The sequence below is a fragment of the Neodiprion fabricii genome, chromosome 6 (assembly GCF_021155785.1).
Source record: "Neodiprion fabricii isolate iyNeoFabr1 chromosome 6, iyNeoFabr1.1, whole genome shotgun sequence".
Taxonomy (NCBI): domain Eukaryota; kingdom Metazoa; phylum Arthropoda; class Insecta; order Hymenoptera; family Diprionidae; genus Neodiprion; species Neodiprion fabricii.
This window is the reverse complement of record NC_060244.1, coordinates 26,954,923-26,978,097: the sequence shown is the minus strand read 5'-3', so window position 1 is coordinate 26,978,097 and position 23,175 is coordinate 26,954,923. Positions and strand designations below refer to the sequence as shown.

The 23,175-nt window shown below is 38.4% G+C and overlaps 4 protein-coding genes across 13 annotated transcripts in view; 3 read left to right on the top strand and 1 right to left on the bottom strand.

Moving 5' to 3' along the window:
* The first annotated feature begins 1,179 nt into the window (after positions 1-1,179).
* Positions 1,180-2,199, top strand: LOC124184610 (hypertrehalosaemic prohormone-like). Its single transcript, XM_046574505.1, has 3 exons — positions 1,180-1,281; positions 1,690-1,897; positions 2,039-2,199. Coding segments are annotated over exons 1-3 (255 nt in total). The 5' UTR covers positions 1,180-1,279; the 3' UTR covers positions 2,084-2,199.
* A 262-nt stretch (positions 2,200-2,461) lies between these two features.
* Positions 2,462-5,918, top strand: LOC124184608 (stAR-related lipid transfer protein 7, mitochondrial). Of its 3 annotated transcripts, none has more exons than XM_046574500.1 (6): positions 2,462-3,245; positions 3,325-3,491; positions 3,754-4,028; positions 4,101-4,228; positions 4,363-4,502; positions 4,589-5,918. In XM_046574500.1, the coding sequence occupies exons 1-6, from the start codon at positions 2,860-2,862 to the stop codon at positions 4,966-4,968; spliced, it is 1,476 nt and encodes a 491-aa protein (XP_046430456.1). In that variant the 5' UTR covers positions 2,462-2,859; the 3' UTR covers positions 4,969-5,918. The 3 variants fall into 3 exon arrangements, with proteins under 3 accessions (XP_046430456.1, XP_046430458.1, XP_046430459.1); XM_046574502.1 differs by having other exon boundaries at positions 2,464-3,245; positions 3,325-3,479; XM_046574503.1 differs by having other exon boundaries at positions 2,466-3,245; positions 4,610-5,918.
* Positions 5,628-8,652, bottom strand: LOC124184609 (DNA-directed primase/polymerase protein-like). Its single transcript, XM_046574504.1, has 3 exons — positions 8,085-8,652; positions 7,197-8,005; positions 5,628-7,069 (listed from the first exon to the last, which is right to left on the bottom strand). Exons 1-3 carry the CDS (start codon positions 8,415-8,417, stop codon positions 6,787-6,789), a joined length of 1,425 nt encoding a protein of 474 aa, XP_046430460.1. The 5' UTR covers positions 8,418-8,652; the 3' UTR covers positions 5,628-6,786.
* A 137-nt stretch (positions 8,653-8,789) lies between these two features.
* LOC124185676 (atrial natriuretic peptide receptor 1) overlaps positions 8,790-23,175 on the top strand; it is a 136,436-nt gene continuing 122,050 nt past the window's right edge. Inside the window, exons 1-5 of one of the 8 annotated variants that reach the window (XM_046576675.1) lie at positions 8,790-8,888; positions 10,204-10,338; positions 11,051-11,135; positions 11,329-11,376; positions 18,356-18,526. In XM_046576675.1, coding sequence (XP_046432631.1) covers positions 11,117-11,135; positions 11,329-11,376; positions 18,356-18,526 — 238 coding nt within the window. In that variant the 5' untranslated portion in view covers positions 8,790-8,888; positions 10,204-10,338; positions 11,051-11,116. Of the gene's footprint in view, positions 10,046-10,203; positions 10,339-11,050; positions 11,136-11,326; positions 11,377-12,182; positions 12,381-14,078; positions 15,552-18,355; positions 18,527-23,175 lie in introns of those variants that run through there. The other 7 variants (XM_046576676.1, XM_046576674.1, XM_046576672.1 and 4 more) reach the window with 7 other exon arrangements.

Here is a 23,175-nt window from a genome sequence, read left to right as displayed (position 1 = left end):
GTTGACGATCTTTGTCGTTCACCTTGCACTAATTACGAAACTCAAGGTTTCCGGATAAATATACTTTTAGCTGCAGTATAAAGTATTTCTACTGTTATATTTTACCGAATGCTGCACATCTACTATACCGGGATGCGTTGATACCAATTATACGCGCCTTGAACAATCCTGAAGTTTTATAATCGATTACGTTTTTGTAGAATTTTTGAGATAGGTAGAGAGATACAGCTATGTCGACAAATATCAAGAAGGGTTTGTATAGGCCGGAAAGGAAACGACGAACAACGTAATACATATCTGTATCACAGGGAGGTGGTCTAAGACTGCCTGGGTCATGTAACGGCAGAGTTATGTTATGAAACCCTCGACTAGCCATTTCGAGGCGAAGGTTATGTAGGCACGCTATGCAAACAGGGCAGTTATTTGTCTCTCCTCTCGTCGAAGCTAGCTCTTCTTCTTCTTTCAATCCCTGGATACCATTTTATATCCGCTCGCCTTACCATTAACTTCATCATTATTTACACGCAGAAAATTGAATCCGGACACCGGACGAAAGTCGAGGTCGGATTCAACAAATGTTTTTCGAAGTTTTCGGACGCCCACGCAAAAAGATAGCCCCGAGCCGTGTGCGGCAAAGAGTCGCTCATCCTTTTGAAAATAGATACGTTTGTCCGTCTGCCAGAGTAAAAGATCAAAAACAAAAAGAAAACGAATGTTCTACTCTTCTCTTTAATACCCATAGACATTTTAATTAGGTTTTAAATTTCTGTCCTTATTTTCAAAAGTATTTAGTACTTTGCATCGTTCCTGTACTTACACGATAAGAAATAAAAATAATAATGAAAACAGGCATCTTCAAACACACCCCCACTGCTTATCGGACGAAGATTAATCCTGTCGTGATATTTAAAAGTGTCTGATTCAGTCTGATATATAATCAAGCCCACAGCTGATATCCTCGGCTTGCGTCAACTGCTGTCGCAAAATACTGACGCCGATCATTCAAGTCAACATAACGGTTTTCTCTTCGGGTCTTCGCAAGCTCGTTGCTTGAGGGTCGCAATGGAGATGATTTTTAGGGGTAGCTGGAGCAGAGAGACGAAGGAGGCTGCGGGGGAGGAATGGGGGGTTCGAAGGGAGGAGAGGGGTAGGATGGGGTATAAAGTGCCGGGCAGGTCTCGCTCAATCTCAATCGTCATCTTGTCACAGTATCGGTATCCCGACAGAATATATTTCAAGAATAATTGCAAGCTTTGTGTACGGAAGTTCCAAGTTCAGAATGTGAGTTTGTATGAAATAATGTACTTTCTCATTTGGATTGTGGGAAGACACTTATGTTGTCAGTGCTGGTGTTTACTTGTTTTATTTTGTTCTTTTTTTTTGGGGGGGGGGGGGGGGGTTAACAAAAAGCATCTATCACGGCGCAGACAGTCCTATGCAACTAGATTTATAAATCAAAAATAATTCGTCGCAATGACTTGTTATAGATCTTCGAATATAGTTCATCACGAAGTGCTAAGACAGAATATTAATTCTCGTGCGAAAAAAAACTTGGACTGTTTGGGAATTCTCGAATTTTGCTTTTAAAATTCAAATCGAAACGCAGCAGGGAACGTGTAGATACTTGATTTGACAACAACTACTTGTGATTATCAGCTGCCACCATCTAATCCAACATTACGAATGCAGGTTTGGAAGAATTAAATCAGGCTGCTTCGTGCTGGTACTAGCGATACTTTTAATCGTCGCCCTCGGGACCGAGGCACAATTGAATTTCTCCACCGGATGGGGTAAAAGAGTCCCGAACCCTCAAACAGGAAACGGCGGTAGTGCCATGTGCTCGTCTCAGGGTAAACCTTCGGTGAACCAGCTTCTTGCTATATATAATTTATTACAGGTAATTCCGTGTGAAATTATTTCCTTTTTCTGCAACGAACACAATTCCGCTGGGTTGGAAAAGAAATATTGAATAACAAAACGATTGAAAGTCGAAAATGCGTTGAGTAATCTTACTGCCAAGTATTTAATTTTATTGCAGAACGAAGCTCAGAAGTTGTTGGATTGCCAGAAGTTTACAAAGTGAAACTAAATCTGAAATGGATGAGAAATTCGCTATATCTATATGCTAAATGAACATAGAATATTATTATACAAACGAATTATTATTTGAATAAAGATTCGATATAGATATCTATAAAATCGCATGTGCAGCAATGAATTTTGCAACTATTTATTGTAAGACTATTTGAAATTCGCATATTTTATGTTTAATACGTAGAACTCAGCCTTCCATATCGCCTCTCGAGTCTTTTACATGCAAGTACGATGTATTTTATTAAAAGTAATCTACATACAGAATGCTGGATATCAAGAGCGCAAGAGCGAGTCGGCCGATTCGTTTGATGACATGGCGGGGTTTTTTTAGTTCGGATAATTACCGCATCGCTCCTATTTCGCTGTGACATTTTAGACATGCGAGGAGCTGCGGTGAATTGCTCAATTGCTTAACGCTCGGGCAGTATGTATTTTTATCGCGCACTTGAAAGTCGGATAATGTCGTTGAAAAAGTGTCATCTAGTGTAATAAATAGAACAAAAGTTTACGTCCTAATTAACGAATGTTTGTCACCCGTGTGAATATACTAACACAATTTAGGGTGGTTAGGAGCCCCCCACATCCCGCTTAGCATGAATCGATCAGAATTTGGTATTTCGCAGTTTTCTATCGAGTTAATTGTCGTTTAGAAACGTCCTATATCCGTAAGAAAAGGATATTGAACTCAGCAAACGGCGAAATATGTCCAGTAATTGAAACGAGCAGTTGGTCTCGACAGAGAAATTGATAATCAATCGGCGAAAGATGCATTGCCTGCACGTGTCGAACGCCCTTGCTCGTCGTTATAACCCCAATTTGATTCATGCGAGGAACAATACTAGTAAGAGTTTCGAGGCCATCGGAAGAAAATGGGGTGGACGTTGGGTCAGGTTGTGGTTAAGGGAGCAAAGTCATGAGGTGGCAAAATCCTGCGCCAGACAATTCGAGTGCATTGTTGCCCAACGCGTAAGGCGAACACTGCAAATTTTTCACTTGTACACTAAAATTTGGGACGAGGTCGCCCTCAAGTCGTTTGTTAATATATGGCGGCGAAGGCTCGGTCAAAATACTAGAAAGTATTTGTTTGGCGCTGCTGGCGTCTCCGCCTACAATTGGGATCGAGAAAGAATTCCAGACAATGAACTCCACAGGTAAATTCACTGGTCATTCACCAAAGACAATGCCTGCGTCTAATTTCGGTTTTTAATTTTGTACTTCAATCGTTTTTAGATACTCCAAAGAACTCACGGACATCTACCAGCTGCGAGAGAATACCGTTACGTGCGCAAAGTGCCACCTGAGACTAGTCATTGATGTCACACAGTCTGGAGTTAAATACTGCCAATGTCATGGCGCGAAACCCGCACTGGCATCTGTCCAAAATGGTCTTATCTTGAGTACATCTATTAACCTCTGCATTATGAGAATGAAAATTTCTACCATCCTATAATATTCTATCAGAGTCACACAATTTTAAATTGAAATATCATTTAATTAACTAGACTGCCCTTCAAACTGTCTATCACTCTTATCACTCTGTCTTTAAAGCATCAGCTTAAGACGTTGTAAATCATTTTCATGGTCTTATTAATTCAATAGATTCATGGTTCCTACACATTATTTTACCATATCTTGATTTAGGTATTTATTATCTGTTAGGTAACGGAGATCAATGGCAGCCATTCATAGAGAGGCAGGATATGATAATGTGGCGCAAAGAAGAGCCCGAAAGTGGAGGGTTGTATGCTTACAAGGTCTATGGGTCATTTCCAGATGTGTCAGCGGAGGATTTTCTACATGTTCAAGTTGACGTTGAGTATAGAAAAGAATGGGATCCTACTGCCAGACACCTGGAGGTTATTGACACTGATCCCAGCACAGAGTCGTGCTTGGATCATCGCAGTGAAATTGTTTACTGGGAAATGATTTGGCCGGTAAGTATTTCATAACCAAATACAGGGCAGATGGTAACTACAGCTGTTGAAATGAATGAATTCTCGTTATAGAGATTATTTGCAAACAGAGATTACGTCTTTCAAAGAAGATGGCTCATCGATAAGGAAGAGGGCCTTATCGTCATTGTTAGCAGGACATCCGATCATCCCAAGGCCCCACTTAGGCCTGATACGCACAGGTTAATGGCCGTGTCAAATTTTTTTTTGGTGTGGCATAGATTACTTTGTGTCGTAAATTAATTTTCCAGTTTATATCTACCTGATAGTGGTGATGCTTTACTTACGTTTTCTCAATTGCTTTATTTTTTAATAGAGTATCAACGTATTGGTCATACATGGTAATAAAACCATATACGGAATTTGATCAGCCTGGTATTGAGTTTGGATTAACATATTTTGATGACCCTGGTGTAAACATACCGTCAGCTGTGACCACTTGGGTAGCAATGAGTGGTGAGCGAAATAACTGATTTGCTAGACGAGTTTTAAAAATTTTACCATCAGTGCTAGGTTTTGTTTTCAACTTTTGCGTAATTAAGTTTTATCATTTCTTGATAAAGGGGTTCCTGATTTCTTGTGTCGTATGAGGAAAGCAACACTAGATTACCAGAGCCGCAAATCGAACGATGCAAAATCTGCAATGGTCAATATAGTTGAAAATCAGCCGATTGTTCTGGAGACGTGTAGTGATTCATCTGTTAGTGATGTTGGTTACGTATCCGAAGTGAAGGAAAATACAGAAACACCAAAAGAAAAGGGGGATGAAGAACCAAAGCCAGAGAGAAGTGACAAAAAAGAACGAAGTGCAGAAAATACGGAAGATAAAGCAGAAGACAAAAGAGAAAGCGTAATGGGCCCTACACCAGATGAAGAACGTGGCTTTTTACACTACTTCTTACCGTCCCGACTGTTCACGTGACACGATAAGCCACATATATCCCTTGTTTAGAAGAAATCAATTTTAGCAAACAGATTTGCTGCTACTCGACCTGAAAAGATTATCAGTAATGCATTCTCATTTTAAAGACGAAGCGTTTTCTCTCTGACTTGTCGAATTTATTTTCGCGAACTTATACAGTATTCATAAACGTGGAGGATCTTGTTCAACAATTGTGTACTGTAAGTTGAAGCATGCTAGTAAGTCTACCACTGCCAAATCAAGGTCCCACTCGGAAAAAATTCTAGTTAATTCAATTTTACGACTGATACGTCTGGAAATCAAGTTCAGGTCAAGTGGAGATGTTATTAAACGTAAACATATTTTGTCTGGTTTGTCATAGGTGTGTTAGTGCAATAATGTTATTTCAATCGTGTGCAAGTGTAAATGTGTGTGTGTGTGAGAGAGAAAGAGAGAGAGAGAAAAGTAGCTTTGAAATAGTATCTATCATAGTACGAATCAAATTTAATTGAATCAAGTGAAGTATTTTGCTTTAAATCTTATATAGACAATTTAAGTGTTAGATTTTGAATAATTTTTCTGGTTTTACACAGAAATAATGAATATTTAAATTATGGTTATCTAATCATTTCATGTGGATGGACACTGCGCCATGTAATTCGATGCTTTTGCACTTTTTCAACCTTATAGGAATCATTTCAAAAAGAAAGACCATCTGACGTGAAATGAATTTTGAAAATCATTGATTTAATTTAGAGACGCATTATTCATCTATTTTTATGCCAAAGGTACAACAATATAATGCGATACACTGCAAAATGTTGCATAAAAACTTCCATCATCGAGTCGTACTTCTCACACAAACGTCACAGTTTGTAATCAAAGTACAGTCGATGCTAAAAATTCTTTATACAAAACCATCAGAAATATACTATACAATTAAGTACAATAAATCGCCACAAATAAATCAACACTGCATTCAAATTTATTTAAACTCGCCTGGCAGAGGTTTATCCAAGATGTGGTGTTCCTATTTGAGATGCAAAATGTTCGCAAATTGTGCAACGTCATATGCAGCATTATCACAGGTGAATTCACCTGAATTGATATCGATTCCCGAAGGCGCACCAAACTTTGGGCTTTCGGTTACTTGAGGTACTGAGTCATCTGTATTTCGGTTATTTGGCATCCCGAGCTATCCGTTATTTCATATCGAACCAGCGGCCGGTTTGGTACACGAAGCGGTGAATTTACTACGTTACGCTCGACGATCCAATATTAATTCGAGTTTTTCCCCATCTTTTCCAATAATTTTATGTGCCAATTCATGAGCCGCTTGATCCATACGTTGCATCGGAGTAATCGTAGATTTACTTCGTTCTTCAATATTGCTAGTCCAATTTTTCAACTTTTCTTGTCTAGTAGATTTACCCGTAAAATGTCTAAAGTATCGAGACTTGGTTTTCATATTGCAAATGCTGTCCGTTCGCCGTTCAGTAGCCGGGTCGGCACGCCGTCGAGAACTATGATAATTTCGGCTTTGTAGCGTTTATCGCTTTTTCGTTGAGATTAGATTTAGAATTGTTAGTTGAATTTTATCGGGGTTTCAGAATTATTATGCGATAGCATGGCAACAGGTGTGTAAAAATCAAGATGTCTATATTTTAATCCGTGTACAGAGTATAAAAAAATATTGTTGAAATCTTGAATTTTTACAATTGCATGGCAACGCCAAAAGGTAGCTGACGTTTGAATATATTAATATTTTACGTGCATATGTGTATGTATGTACAATGATTAGATAGAATATGCTAGAAAAATCAATTTCTAAATTGTAGATTATGGTAGATCGATATTTGCTAATTCTAAATCGTCATCTTCTAATGCGACGAAATTATCAGTCTGACGCAAAGAGCAGTCTTGAGGGTCAGGAACAGAGGACAGAAGGATGTCAGTTTCCTTGTCCATTTCGAAACATATTTTTTCTGGTAATTCTCTGGGTGCAGATTTAAAGCCAGCGCAGTCATGATCGTAGCACTTTTGGAATGCTACTTTGTTATTCAAATCAACAACCCAATATACCCCATTGCTTTTATGTGGCCTGCCTATATTGGCACAGTATCTGTAACAGAAAAAAGTCGAATAATTTATATGTATCAAGTTTGGTGAATTTTATAGAATGCGTTACGAACTATGTCATCAAATTCAATTTTCAAAAGCATTTGACTAGTAAGAAATATTAATTTTACCTATGATCTATGAATGCATATAACAGTACGCTGTTATTCAGAAGTTTGACTTCCCGAATTTTGCCAGGTTTCACAATGTCTAAGATGAATTTATCGATGTCAGGATATGGTGATTCAATTTTCTTCTCAGCTCTGACATAAACCCGACGCTGACTTAAGCATTCTTTGGAATATTTAATCGCGTCTACCGAATTTTTATCCTGGTATTCAAGTAAAATCAAATTCTTAGTACTTGGTACATAAGATATCAAAGAGTCCAAGAATAATCCCAATTCTTTGTTCGTGTATGTTGTGCTGAGGATGTACTCAGAATCGTCGCTCACGGTCAGGTGGGAATTCTTTCCCAACTTGGTAGACTTGTAAATTCGAAAGTGCCTGTTTCTTGTGTAGACTCCTTCATCTACAAAGAGCTCTTTTCCCTTTGTGGTATTGATAAATAACTCTGCCAAATCTTCTTTGTGAAAGCGGCTTAAAATATTATCAACGGAGGATCGTGTGGCATTGTCTAGCAACAAACTTTGCCGAATATTAGAGCATATGGTTTTAACAAACCGTCCTGCATATTTGTTATTCTTGAACATAACGTTTTTCACACGGAACACTAAATGCCGGCTGAATTTAACGTCGGTGGTTGAGTCTAGGCTTAGAACCTCCGATCTTCTGCAAGGAAAACCCCAGTGTTCCAAAAAATGTGCACAAAATACATCGATCAGTGTTTTTGTCATTTTTGAGCCATCGCTTGATGGATTTAGATCCTTTCCAAATTCCAAATCAAAATATAGGTGGCAAGGAGAGCCGTCAGGTATAACCTGATATTGGAACAACAGGTGTGTGAATATTTCAACTCTGTCAAGTCGTATTAATTTTTTTATTAAAAAAAAATCAAACCTCGTATGAACATCTCTGCTCCTTGGGTCTAGATTCATCGACAAGCCAGTAGATTTCTGGGTGCGCTACAATGAATTTTCTGTATCCCTCATCATATTGCAAAACGAAGGTATGCATTGAGTTTGAACTTCCTTGATCGGCTACAAGCAACGCTTCTTGCTGCCTCCAAAATTCACCCCAAAATTCAGATGGTCCCAACAACCGTCTTCGCTTAATCTTAGCTTCTTCGCTATCGTGTATGGACGACGATAATTCCCTGACTCTAGATTGATGCTGAGCGTGACTTTCGATCAATGTTTTTCCATAAAATGTATTTTTCGATATTTTACTCATTATTGTTGATTTTTCGGTGGATTTTTATCTACTTTCCAAAGTAAATATTTTCTCAAGTTCGTCACCTTGATCTTCTGGGCGTTGGATAATTCAAAACACAGAATTGGCTAATCTACGTGAGAAACTTTCCTTTATTTTGACACTTCAACCTGCCTGAGTCTAGATCTCTGTTTTGACGGGGTTGACGGAATACAAAGTCGGTAGTCCGATTGTTGCCTGTCGGAACCTGTCGAGAGCAGTAGCTGTATACCTCCCCCCCCCGCCCCCCAGACATGCCGAGAACTTGACTCGCGCATGCGCGGATGCCTCGCACATGAAGTCAGATATCGGCGGCCCCTTTGAACCAAACGTGCGACGCCATTTCGTGCCAGATGGTGCCAGACACCGGCTGCGTGAAGATGATATATTGTAAAGACGTTCAGTCCTGGGCTAATATAGACGCCGGCTGGCTGGGACCGAGTATGTCCGGCGGTAATTATATTGCTTTGCTTACTTACTTACTGACCCGTCTTAAGAAATTCCGGTGTTAATTCGCGTTTGCATAGTAGAATACTGTAATTTTCTCCCGATCTTTTGGCTTCTCTTACCATGCCCTTACATCCCAGCAATCTGAGCCTCTCGCAAGTACTTCGCCAATAAAGGTATGTTTTTCTTTTCGGCCTGTACAAATAGCTAGTTAGTGTGAATTTGTTGCGTTATTTTGGAAGCTGTCTGCATCGATTCTATGCCTGGTGTTTGCGGACAGATAAATAAATGTGCGTAAAACGTACGTGGTTTTTTGCGCCTTCCGAGAAATAATGCTCTGTAAAACATAATCGATATTTGCACCTAATATTTGAAGGTAAACGAATGTCGGTAATTGATCGATATTTACTGACAATGAATAACGTCAGTTTGTGAATACATTGCCGACATGCTTTTGTCATCGAAAATTAGTTCCAAAAGTTTGGTCACAGAGCGCTTTCTACTGCAATGATATAAAAAATGTTAGCATCGGGTTAAAACAATAGAGAAGCAGGAAGAACAACGTAATAGGCTATAAACGGGAGGAAACTATGAAACATACAAGCCTTGTCTTGCTCATCACCTTGTCCGCATGTAAGTTATTATATTTTCAAATTTATTCCAACTCGGTTGTCATTTTGCCCCGCAAGCGTCGCTGCTGCAGCGCTAACTTCAGAGCACTCACAGAATCTCGGGACGTTGACGAGTTCAAACGTGCTGGAATCGCGTCCTGTGACTCGAATTTGTGAGAAACTTAAATTAACAGTTTTTTTTCAAACAAATCCGGTCTGTGGAGCTGGCCTTGGTAACTGACCGTCAAAAAAACAATTCAAAGTCACGTAAAGATTCGTTTTCACGCGGTTTGCTAGCGACTGACTTTTTTCTACGCTGAACAAATGACGATCGCGATTGGACCGTTACCGTGTTCTTACACCAAGTCCGTAAATATTTTCGGTGTATTCCTAGATAAATCATGTGTTGAGTGTGCTTTTCAGTTTATAACATTCCATTCTCAATTTGTCACGATTATATCGAGTATGAAGAGTCATATACGATGGCTACAGTGATATACGCAGGTATGTATATATGTGGATACAAGCGTGCATTATACGTTTGCCCTTTCAGTAAGTTCAATCGTGTTTTTACATAGCCCTAGGTCATTGTTCTTCACAAATTGCATGTCAAGTCGCTACAGGTACGAGTCGCGAGCCAATTGTGCGATAAAAATAACAACTACAAACCCGTTGACGCTGTTATAATCGTTATTTATAATTTTCAACAGGCACGTGCGTGCTCAATTGTTGAAAACTAGCGGCTCTACGACGCCGAAGGTCATCGCTGACAAAGCCTATGTCTTGGAGATCGATCAGGAGAGCTGATTCGACTGATTCTATATTCTGGAAGCATCAAACTATCGGTAAGCCTCACATGCAATTTATTTAAGTACTAAGACGTTGCGATATTTATCCGTGATTTCATGCCTGATCGCATGGTAAAAATTTCGTAGAATTGATTTCGCCGTATAGCTCTGTGAGTCCCTTACACCCTGCAATTTTCTGAAACAAGGAAAATTCGTTTTTAAATTTAATTCGTGGCTTTTACAATTTGTACGTATCAGGATATCATGATATTTTAAATATGCTTCGTGCTCTCAGGAGGAGAATCTTGTTACCTCCCCCTGTTGCAGGCAACCCGACAAACGTACATTGCCGCAACGAATTTTACGAGTTATTATATTAATCAGGGGATCAAATAATGAAAGATAATATCAAATTTGAAAGTTTCACCATAATTAGCAATGGTCTCAATGAAGTAATTTGATAAATTGAACTCTATAACAAAGTGAAAACTAAACTAATCACTGATACAGTGAATAAGAGTGAAATGTACCTGATCGATATGATTTTGACTTACCATGTCGCTTTTAATCGTAGATAACTTTAGAGCATACAATTTTTAGTGCTATTTAATTCTATTCACCTCCTTGATGCATTTATTTAACACCAGTGGTTATTTGGTAATCTATATGTTACTCAATTCTGCAGTTTGTTCATTAGGGCATCAAAAATCACTGAATGTTACGAAAAAAAATCTGATCCGTGTAATATTCTACTATGTTTTTATTACAGTCTAAAAACTGCGTCGCTTCAGTATTCAACCTAGGCAGATGTTACGAGAACTGCTACATTCGAAGTATGGAGCAACCCGCGAGAGGTAAGAATACTTATTTTGGTAATTGTTTGATATTTTAAGGCGATTCATTTGAAATCAGATTTTTGTTTGCCGAACATGCGGTGACTAGATATGGGAGTAGACAAAAGTAATAGTTGATTTAAGAACTAAAAATTCATAGTGTAGACGTCAGCACCACATGCTAAATTAACTCGAGTTTTTTTTATGTTTCCAGATTCAAGCAGAGCCATCCGATTAACTTCTTCATTACTCGGCGACGTTGGTGAGTTTGCATGGGTTTAGGTTACCGGTGTATTTCCTTGGGACTCCTCTGTCACGTGGCTTGGCGGTGACAATTGTTACATAAGTTTTCGATTTCTTAACTGCATGGACAGGCTCATTCGCGATTGCAACGATGCTTGACTTTCCATTAAATCATTTTTTGCAACTTACCCTTCTTATGATTCTTATCTTACGCTACTTGAAGTTGAAAATTTGGCACGCTGCTAATAGTGGAATGAGCATCGTGACAGGTAACCATTGCTTACTCGGCATTTCGGAGAACTCATTGTGCCTGGTTACTGATATACCTAGTAATCGACGTTTGAATTTAATAATGCTGTCGTTTAAGCGGGGGCTTTACTTGAGGTTCAATTATATCCAAAGAATTATTTAAGATGTTATGTGAACTGTTTGTGAACCGTTCAGTTTCGACCACTGCAGCGGCACTTCGCTATGGTAAATATGTCTGTATTATCCACTGCTTTTGCGATGCCGAAGCACGGGTAGAGTATGGATCGGTAATCACGCGACCTACATTCACCGTTCAGGATAGTTCGAAAATCAATTTCAAAAACCTATTTCGTGTCAGAGGGCGTTACCAAACGAGGAAAACGTAAAACGGGAGTGTAGACTTCTTCAGGATCTCTGCGCGAGGCTTGGGATATAAATCCCGACCGCGAGTTGAGAAAACTGTGACCATATTACATTTCGTTCCAAGAGAAAACGAATGGTCCGATAGATACGTAAGAATGTAACGTTGAACCAATATTTTTCACATTCGTTATAATATTCATGCATTGTTCACAGGGTTCCGGGTATCATTATTTATGAATCCTTTTGGTACGAGACTGACCGTGAAATTTGATACAACCAATCGATTGAATGATGATAAACGATTGTCCTGTTTAATGGAAAGAATGTTGCGGATCTCGCTTTTCTGTGGATTGAAGAAGACTGACAACAAGCTTTTTCCTTGATTGAATATATCCGGAGTACATGATCAAGGTATATGCTTATTGGGATTCATTAGTTCATATTACGCTGAGTCGAACTATAACGGCTCGTAATAAAATATAGTAATTACTCTGCTGCGAAACTCAATTTTTGCTGAGTGTAGGTTTAAATCGATCGACCCCGCGTACGAATTCATATTTTAATACCGGTTAATCATATTCTTTAAAATACTTTTAATCGCTTCAATTTCGCACTGTACAGCGTATTTCGAATTGTGAAAAAAGTAATTCTTTAAGCAACTTTTCTCTCTTTGAAGTTCGCGTACTTTCAACTTTGATGGAAATTTTATAACTTGTCTTTAGAATATTACAATCTGTATCAGATTGTGGTTTACATCACGAGAACCAAACTTTATCGTATTTCCATAGTACATTTTTTTTTCATGATCAATAGCGGAATTGTTATAGTGTGATTAAATTTTAATCTGCCCGTTATACACGAAATATTTTTCACCTGCAGATTGCCGTAATTCTGTGGTTAAGAGATCAAACTGCATTGATATAATCCGACCATTTTATGTTGGATGCTTTTGCAACTGCGGTAGTTTTTAATCCCCTATTAGAAAGGACTTGTAGCAGATATATATTTCCTATTCCCCACGAATATTACCGATCAGAGATCCAATTTCTCGCATCGAAAGTACAGCAAATAGAAGCTAAACAATGCAAAACTCGATCCGGCGATGCGAAGTAATTTTCATAAATTGTATGGGTCGGTTGGTTTAGGGATTTGTTGAATGAGGCATAATTTTCAGGTATATAACAGTCGTATCATCCGGGTCCTCGCGCTGAGAGCTGGCTCAGCTTCGCTGCCGTTACAATCTAAAGACACTTGTTGCTCGTGCGCGAAAACGGAAGCGCTTTAGCAGCTTCAGTTTCGCGATGATCCGATGCCAGCAGCGGTATTCTCAGTCGGAGCGATTCTTTCGCCCGAAATAGGGGTGTCGAGGAGGCACCGACGGGTGTGCCAGCCGCCGGTATAATTCTAATTATTATTATCACAGGAATCGGGAGGAAACAAGTAGAAATAGATGAAAATCCGTGCAATTCACGTGTGCGATTAGTACCTACATTTTATACAAACGAATTAATTCTGTACGGTGTACATCAGAGAGACGGACCGGCGATCAATATCGATACATACCTATAAGACTTTGGTTCGTGGGTGCATTGTCAAACCACTTTTACTTTCTCTCCCTTCTTCCATCTTACAGGTATACAGTATAGAATATCTCTGCAGTATACAAATATTAACATCGTTATTTTCCGCACATATCGGACAGGACGAATTATTTACTCACCTGTCGATATATCTATCAATTGCAGCGGGCGGTGTATATACGCCACACATATTATACACACATAGATTACAACCGGGAGAGAGAGAGAGAGAAAGAGAGAGAGAGAGAGAGTTTCGTCTACAAGCCGCGTGATCATGTCGAGATAGAAACGCAAAGAAGATCGAAGCTTCGTTTCGCTTCGGTCAGTCGGTCGTCGCCGAGTTTCCTCGCACACACATGTAGCAAGGTACATACCTTTCAACCGAGATGTACACGTACGTTTATAATAACAACGGAAAGTGTAACCAGAGAATGTTTGACGAGGTGATCGTCGCGGGTGCGCCGATGACGGGGGGCGGAGGGGAGGGGCGTCGATAGCGTATCAATCGAGGTGATACAGAATTTGTGATACGTGTCGTCGTCGTGTCGTTGTCCCTGTTCTGCGCGTACATGGATTACACTCACGGTCGCCGGATCCCGGGGTTGCAGTACACCGCGATCTGAAAGAGTTAATTGCCAGGTGAGACGAATCCGTCGCCCGTCTTCGTCGCCTTCGGGTACTCGTACCTCTGCTTTGGATATTTTTGCGTCTTTCTCAAAATTGCGCAACGGTAGATTTTTGGAAAAAACCGTGGACATTGAGGTACAGGTATTTCGGTACTGTGCGCGAAACGTATTCAAGGAGGTAATAATTACGAAATTCGATATCAAAAAGGACTTGTTCGGAAGAAAAAAAAAAACTATTTCGCGCCAAAGCTGTGCCAACGTGTTTCCAATAGTGCAAAAAGTATTGTGCGTCAGTGAAATTCATCCAAAGGTTTTGAGTGCGTGATATTACCGGTCTATTTTCGAAATACCGACGAGTGAGTTTAGAAAACTGAACGAAGGGAAAACGCTGTTCGATAGTTCATTTGTGGTTTACATGCTACGGTAGTGGTGGTGGTTTCTTTTCTTTTCTTGCTTTTTCTTTCTTTCTCCTTTCTTTTCTTATCTGTCGAACCAACAACTGTGCAACACGCGATGACGGACGGTTCTTGAGTATTTCTGATTTTTGAACTCTAACGAGGAGAAGCAAAAAGAAATAAGGAGAAGAAAAAAAATAAAATAAACCTGTATCGACTCCGGTGATCGCCTCTATCGATATTTTTCTTACATCTTCTCTGATACGCTCTCCGAATTCCTGCAAGCGTCTTGTACGCGAGAGTTGTTGCAAGGCACGTGAGCGTCACTGGAACAAACATTGAGTCGATGCGTGACATAATCTTCTATACCTCTAAACTCGCAACAACTCTAGGGAGAAACGGGAAATTTCGCAAATCTTGTAAAGGAGATAGAAAAGCTTGTTGCAAGATGTGATGCAAGTGGTGTATATACGGTCGAGTTTCACCCCGAAGTTTCTTTACCTCGGAAAGAACTGCAGTACGTCCAAGAAGACGAGAAGAGGGAGGCATGAACTCTTCCCGTAACTACTCGGAGTAGTTTTCAACTTGTCGTTTGAACGAAACTTTTCTCGTATCGCTGTGCGAAGCGAAACGGACGCGCGTTCGTTATACTCGATGTGGAATATGAAGAAGAAGTGAACCACTCCAAGTGCTTCCAGGGTAAAACCGAGTGAGCCAGGAGCGGTTCACTTTCGCCATTTCCAATACTCATGGGGCTTGACTATGACTCGATTCCGACTGTTCTTGTTTCCCTGATCATCATCCTTGTTATGCCGCTGGATGTTTACGCCGGATGTCGCGAGGCTCAGTTGCCTCGTGATTGCGAGGCTCTTTGCACCTCCGATCGACACGGCGTCGAGACCTGCGAGTTGAGGGCTGCTGTTCTACTTCCTGCTGATCCTAGATTCGAAATAGCTCTTCCGAGAGTCCTGCCTGTCCTCGGTAAGAATAATAAAATATTTTCCCCAAGCAAATCATTCCAATTTTTAGGCTTCGCTTTGAAACACTTCGGACGAAATGTACTTTCACGACGCGTGTGTAGAATTTTTACTCGTTTTCCGTTCTGTTTAAACTTGCGCGTGTAATATGCCGAAGCATGGCCAGTTATTACTCGCGAACTTTGTGTTTTGAGTGTGGGACGCATGTTAAACCTTTTTTATTTAAGAATAAACAAGAAAATTCTGAACTTCGATTTATTAAACAAGTTCAAAGAGGTTTAATATCGAATTCGATCAAAGATTATTTCTTTGACAGGTCTTTGTTCCTCTTTTTGTAACACCAGTTTTTCAGAATAAAAGAAGAAAGTAAGGACAACTTCGTTCTTTCGTCATCGAAATATATACTATGTATATATATATATATATATATATATATATATATATATATATATAATGAATCACTACTATTATCAATGAAGTGAAATTGGTATCAATGAAAACAACTACCGATATCACTCGGAGACATTTCAAGTTGATCTAACGCTCAACTTTGTCTGTCTACACTTTTAACATTAATTTTATTTACCGGAAATTCTTATACATAGTCGAATTTACGGACAAGTGACATAATATCAGAAAATGTTTGATATTTTATCGTCAAGTCGGTCGCGTTTTATTCGTGTTTCAAGTCGAGCCTGGTGAGGATGATTATAGATATGACCGTCGTAACAGGACGATATTTGGTTGTAGGTATATAATTTTTTTTTAATATTCCAACGGCGTTAATAAAATTCATTTCTTGAGAGTTATATCGAGCCGATGTCAGAAGCCCCAGACAGAGAGAGAGAGAGAGAGAGAGTTTGGAGTGGCATGTTTGAGTTTTTGTATACTGACTATTTTTACTTGCCACATCACTGCGTTTTATCATCTAAAGATCACTCAGAAAAGTATCATGTATAATAAGTAGAAAATAAAAAGAGTAAAATTTTTCTACGCCGTTCGTTTCATAGTTAAAATTTGGGGATATGAAAACAAATCAGCGAGTTTTTTTTCAGTGATGAAAAATTCTTCAAGGGAGAGAATGGATTTTTCTCTTGGCATTTACACCACGTGCAGCTAGCTGCGTGGCGAAATATTTTACGTATGATAGATTCGTAACAACGAGACGCGGACCGCAACGCGAATGTTGTCAAACAATGAGGGGGAAAAGTGATTTGGAACAGCTGGTGCATGCAGAATGCTCGGTGAAATATCTTGCCGGGATTGAAAATACTTTTAATCGATTCCGCCGCTGGCGTCGTTGGGGAAACTTTGGTCGGATGAGCTTTTCACTTAACGAGGTGAAAACTCGGTCGGGAATAGGGTGAGGAAATCGTGGGTGAAAATTCCTGTTTTTTAACCTTCGACGTTCGAATTCGCTGCGAATATTTAGCTTTGAAAAATCAGTGATGATGATTGTTACGCTATTTTGGGGCGGGAGAGAGAGAAAAAAAAAGTAATGAAATAAAAATCGACAGCTTTTTATTCAGTGACATCTGAAAGAGGGATGAAAATTTGGTAGAGGTTCTGAAATTCCATTACATACAGGGAGGTATATAAAAGACGAAAGGTTCTAAATGTCGTTTGATGCAAAATGTATGTTATTTTACTTGACTGGGTCGGCAGATACCAGATATTTACATATTGCGGAAATTGTCTGTTTGAAAAGAGAAAGTAAAGAGGAAAAGAGCGATACTTGATAGCCGTTGAATGATTCTGTACGAAGAAAGAAAGAAATAAATAAATAATTGAGAAAGAAAATAAAACTAACAACCGTAATTAGAGGTACACGCTTGAAAAGATTGATACTTGTCAATTTTATGCTCTTCTCTCTTTTTCTCGTCTTTTCGTGTTATCAACTTTCGAATTGAATCAGCACTTAACCAGAGAAGTTTCTTCGCTAATGAAGAGATGAAATTGTCACAAGATTTCCCGGTGTTAAAATGTCATGTACTATATGCACGAAAAAATTCAGTCAGTGTTCGAAATTGTGTTACGAAAATTGAATAAAATTTTTCTCAAGTTATACAGTATGCGTATATAATACTTGTCGCTTTTACTCTGATTGGAACGAGAACAATTACGAATTTTCACCTAATTCATGGAAATTCAGAATCGCGATATAACACCTGTCGTATTCCTGTATTTGGATATTATGAAGGACTTGAGAGTTTAAGATGATTTGAGAAATCGCGGAAGCAAAATAACTCGTTTAAACCTCCCCTACCGACTGAAATTAAATGTCTGAAATTTGTTAACAACGTTTATACGCTATTCCGGTCGATGTAAATCGTTGTAAATGTCGTTGAAAATTTCTTTCCGAAAAGTTCCCCGATTCGTTCAAAACGTTCCGCTTTCGTTGAAATTCTGCAACAATTATCAAAGAAAACATAATTCTTAATTATTCTTGATGATTTGTTATTTATAAACATATGCATTGTTCAGATCATTTTGTAACAAGGAAGTTGCTTATTAATTTTAAAATACCAATCTACCCTCGTTATAAAATCATATTTATTTTGATTCGATCAAGTGTAGTTTTCGTCTTACAGCTGTTACCAGTAAAATCGAATGTTTATCGTTTTGACTTACATTTTTTGATTCAGGGTGTTTTGTTATTTATCGTAATTAACTAATTGGTATTTAAAATAAATAATAAAACACCCCGAATCAAAAAAGATAAATGTTCAATTTTACTGGCCGGGATCTACAGGCGACTTTTACGATTGTTTGGTTCGTGTCGATATAATTCACGTCGTTTTCTTTCAGATTTGGCAGTCTACGACGCGAGGGCTCGAGGCCTGTTGCCTTCATGGTTGAATCTCACCTTCCTGCCGCAGGACGATCATTGCGATGCGACCTACGCCCAAATCGGAGCTTTCGACAGCTACTCGAATTGCGTTCACCTCTTCCTCGGCCCAGCCTGCGATTACAGCGTCGGTGAGTGAAATGAAATCAGAGTTTTTCAGTCCTTAGAACGACGATTTAATTTAAACATATAGAAATTATTTACCGCAATTACATGATTGGCGATATACTTAATTTTCTGTGTATATCAACGTTTAATCTGTTTGTTTAGCTTGTTACAATTTTTCACATTAATAAGTCCTTAACATCAATTAATAATCGCGACAGTTATAAGAAAATATAACAAGAGTCTTCAGAATCAAAACGAACAGTAACATTTCAAATTTCACGGTTACAGAGTTACAGAACTCGTTTTTATTTCGTATCCATAATTATATTTTTTGGTTACGCTATTGAATGAAAATAGTTATAAGGATTGTTTAGGAATTTTTACAATTAGAAATCCCCCGATAATTCGAAAATTCGTAATTTGTTAGTGGGCGAAAAAATTTTTAACAAAGTTCACGGGATTTTTCAGAGATTTCGTTTAAGCCTCGCGTTATTTCACTGTGTCAACGATATTTCGCGTCTGATTGTGTAAAAGAGATTTCTTTTTATGGGATTTTATGCGGTTACGTACGTATGCGCAAACCCACGTAAAAATAGGATGGAGATAGTAATCGTGAGTACACAAATCGATAAGCAGCTTGCTCGTCTACCATTCTTTGCTTCCGGGTTATTCCGCAAGCACTTTTGGTACTTAAAAATCTGCAAAGATTTGCCCCACGGAATCGAGAAGCCTAGTCAAGCGTATAACAAGACGTTGTAAATAGCGTAAATATGTTACATGTTGTTGTTGTTTTGTTTTTCTCCCTTTCGTTTAAGAGAAGAATGATTTTTGTTATTTCTTCTTCTCGTCGTTATTCGGTCTCATTATTCTTTTTCATTCTCATTCCCATATACACGGTGCCTGTAATAAATGTATAATTCATTCTGTTTTTGGGATCATTTTTTTTTCTATGCGCTATATTTTCTCCTTTTTGAAGGGATACGGAGAAAAAAAAAACGAAACGCGTTTCCGTTGATAGCGAAATAAACGCAACGTCTTGCAGGTTCGAGATATTTATTCCACCCCGGCAAAGAATCCTGCAGTGATTTGTATATTAACTGTTGGATGAGTAAATCACCGAGCACTCGGTGTTACATTATACATACGTGTACCGGCAGGCTCGGATTAAGATCGGGCAAGATATCCAAGGCTGTTCAACAAAAAAAAAAAAAAAAAAAAAAGAAAATGTCGGTTCGGCAAGATGGTCCGATAGGTTAGATTTAAAAAGTGGTGACAGGGAATCAAATCGACCAAAGTTAAGAAAAACATTATCATTATAATATTTCTCTTGTGATGTAATCAAGTTTGTATAAAACATTATCCTACAGAGATGTGATTTGTCTTTTTAGCCTTACGGTTGATCCGGGCCTGCCGATATACGTATGTATTGTATATATATATATATGTGTGTGTGTATATATATGTATGCAGAACGGCGTGAACTTTACGATCAAACCACGTGCGTTGATGGAAATAAATTATTCCGCACGTTTAAGTTATCGACTGATCCTGTATTTTTTTTCCTTTTTCTTTGCGCTTCTCTTTTCTTGAAATGAAAATGATTGAAAAAATGAGTTTACTTTGATCGAGAAAACGCTATAAATGCTCGAATTTACCCTCGTCAGTTGGATTTTCATAAATCCTGTCCGATACATGATTGTTCTTTGATGTATATCCATGTGTATAAGAACATATTTTGCAACTGCCAAGTTTAAAATGGCACGACGAACGATTTTATTTAAGACTCGACTCGAGGGAAAACTTTGCCGCTAACCAATACTCGCCAACGCTTCAAACTTTTTATTTCATTGCAATATTGCAAAAAAGGCTTTTTTTTCTTTTATCATTTCACTTCTCTCGCACGATACCTGTAAATTATAAATCTTTAATGGATCGACATATCTCTTGTCAATTGTTCTCCCTCCCAGGCTCTAGAAATGCGAAATTTGACGGAAATGTTCGACTCGAGTGGCGTGAAAAAATGAAAAAATTCACAGACACGGTTATTCTTTTTCTCTTTTTTTCTCATCGCTCACAATAAGTTCGCCGTGCAATTTTATTGTTCGCTTCTCGTTACCGTTCCCGTTCCTTCTGCACAAGGCAGGGCAGCCGCAGCCGGTTTTCCCTCAGCGTCGAGTGGCAATCACGCTTACCACTCGTGGGTGGAAAACACATTTTTGATATGAAACGTCAGGGCGCAAAATGAAAGAAGATTAAACGGTATACGAAAAGATGAAACACCCAGGAGTCGCGACGTTTCTTCGAGTGACTCGAAACTTTGGTGCAGGAATGGTTTTACCACCCAGTAGAACTGATTCAATTTTCTCATATTCGAAGATTGAGCGAAGTTACCCGGCAAAAAAGTTAGCCTAACGTCGATAATACAGGGGTTGTGAAATGAAACAAGATTTGAAAGTCGAATTTTTTGTTTGCTTCATTTCTCTTTTTATTTTAACCTATCCATCTAACGGAGCGCGCCAGATTTTTTTTAGAAACTATCGTCTGAACGCGTGTTTGGATAAAATGAAGTTTAGTTTAAAATTTTCAAAAGTTTCCTGCTCGAACTTTTCAAATTGATATAACTTGAGAACAAACAGAGATATTGAATAAATTCAAGACACATTTTTTTTGCGTCTCGAATTGTAGCTGGTTCGTGAAAATATAATATAAATATTTGATAAAGAAATTATATTTCCACGGTCGTAAGCTTGTTTGAATATTGAAGGAAAAAAATTCGTTTACTTACACGATGATCACGTTTCGTTTTCTTGCGAAAGATATCTCGAAAATCGTTGATGGTTTCATAAATTTTCAGCCAAGTATCATTATTGTAATATCGGTGATTTTAAGGGGATCTATTTTTTTTACGAGACTATGATTCAAAACTAAGAAAACGTGTTTTAAATTTTGTCAAAATCTATTTTCATTTCCGAGTTATTATACCCAAATTGAAAAGTTGAAACAGGAAATCTTTCGAATTTTCGCAACTGAAGAACGAAATGAGATAATATTTTCGAGAAAATGAGGAATAATTCTCCATTCTATGTACATGAAAAACAACAATTCGATTCAATCAAATTCATTCCTCAACTGTTTTCGTATTTTACTAATATATGCAGTACAATGAAATCCGGTTTTAATATCTTCTTAAATTCAAATTATTTTCGCAAGCCTTTATCGAGACGACGATCACGTATCCAAGCTTCTGACTCTTGAGCAAACCTTGCGGGGTAATCTCGTGCCAACTTCCAAACTCTCCGGGTTAGTTTACCTCGTGGCTTCGCGTATTGAATACATTCTAAAATGCCCGTCTGTGCAAACATGTTTTAGGCAATCCTAAGTATACGTTGCGGAGAAAACTTTTCACTCGCTTTGCTCTGATTGTTTTTACGCCGGTGCAAAAAAGAAATGTAAATAATCAGACGATAACGAAAGAAAGATAGAATAATCTTAAGCGAGTTTCGATTCGATTCAGAGTCGGTTTTTCAAACTTTTGATGAATTATTTAACCGTTTTACACTCTCTTTTACGTTATATACTTTCGGCAGTTTCGAATCTCGCCTTTTTTTTTTTCAACCAGGCCTCCGGAATTTCCGTGAGAGCTTTTATCTGCACCAGGTTTGTCAATGAATCGTACATTGAGTGCCTCGCGGATGTCGAGTGCTGATAACTTATTAAACGACTCGTTCGATAAACGCTGCTTTATAACGGATGGCCGCCCAACGCCTGGAGTGTAACCAAAAAAGCCAGCTAACAATAAATATTTATACGAAATTGAATTCTGGCCAAAGTGGGCTCGATAAGTTTATCGAAAAATATCTGCCGGAATGGATTATACAATATAGGTATAACCGAATATTTATACCGAAACGTTACGCCTGTTCACGTATGAAATAAAAATTCATTCTCGATTTTTATTTTATTTCACTCCCTTCAATCCTCCGTATGATGTTAAATTATAAGCAATTAGCTGTTTTAATCTTCGTCCCGTGAACACCGATTTTCAATGCACGTAATCAAATTCGAACACTGAGAGGAAAAAGCCGTTGAATCAACAAATTGTGCGATCACGGGCGGCGAAATGAATATTCATTTGTGCAGTCAGTTCAAAATCTGTTGGTTTAGCGAAATGTTAATTGACTTTAAAAAGTCGAACTAAACATTTTGCTAAAACAACAGATCTTGAACTTGAACTTGAAGTTCTCGCAATTTATTCGTATTCTTGATTTATCTTTGTCACTTTCCGTACTGATAAACAGACAATCTCGATGATATGTAAAAATATATATTCACAATTCTATTGTCACAGATAATAAAATCGTATAATAAGAAATATCCAACTGTAAACAATTTAAGAACCAAGCGGGAATTATTTTCAGGCTGGAAAGTGGGTGAGAAAAATTTCGCATCCCGATAGACCAAAATTGCGATTACTTTTGTGTACCCGTAACCTTATAGGTACCGATTCAAATTGAATAACTTTGAAAGAACTTTTGCGTGTAGCTATAATTTAGCTATTAAAAAACTGTACTAATAACTTACATTTAGTTAAGAATCAGTTGGAACGAATTCGGTGTGCGACCACCAGTGTGGAATCCGTAATTTCCTACTCTGTAAATTCGAATATTTATGC

Excerpts from the sequence above, each read along its gene's own strand:
- LOC124184608 (XM_046574500.1), top strand. The coding sequence starts at position 2,860 with ATGCATTGCCTGCACGTGTCGAACGCCCTTGCTCGTCGTTATAACCCC. Across the intron at positions 3,246-3,324 it reads CCAGACAATGAACTCCACAG|ATACTCCAAAGAACTCACGG; the intron begins GTAAATTCACTG and ends AATCGTTTTTAG. Across the intron at positions 4,503-4,588 it reads CACTTGGGTAGCAATGAGTG|TTTTATCATTTCTTGATAAA; the intron begins GTGAGCGAAATA and ends TGCGTAATTAAG.
- LOC124184610 (XM_046574505.1), top strand. Across the intron at positions 1,898-2,038 it reads CTATATATAATTTATTACAG|AACGAAGCTCAGAAGTTGTT; the intron begins GTAATTCCGTGT and ends ATTTTATTGCAG.
- LOC124184609 (XM_046574504.1), bottom strand. The coding sequence starts at position 8,417 with ATGAGTAAAATATCGAAAAATACATTTTATGGAAAAACATTGATCGAA. Across the intron at positions 8,006-8,084 it reads AGCAGAGATGTTCATACGAG|GTTATACCTGACGGCTCTCC; the intron begins GTTTGATTTTTT and ends TTCCAATATCAG. Across the intron at positions 7,070-7,196 it reads TATGCATTCATAGATCATAG|ATACTGTGCCAATATAGGCA; the intron begins GTAAAATTAATA and ends TTTCTGTTACAG.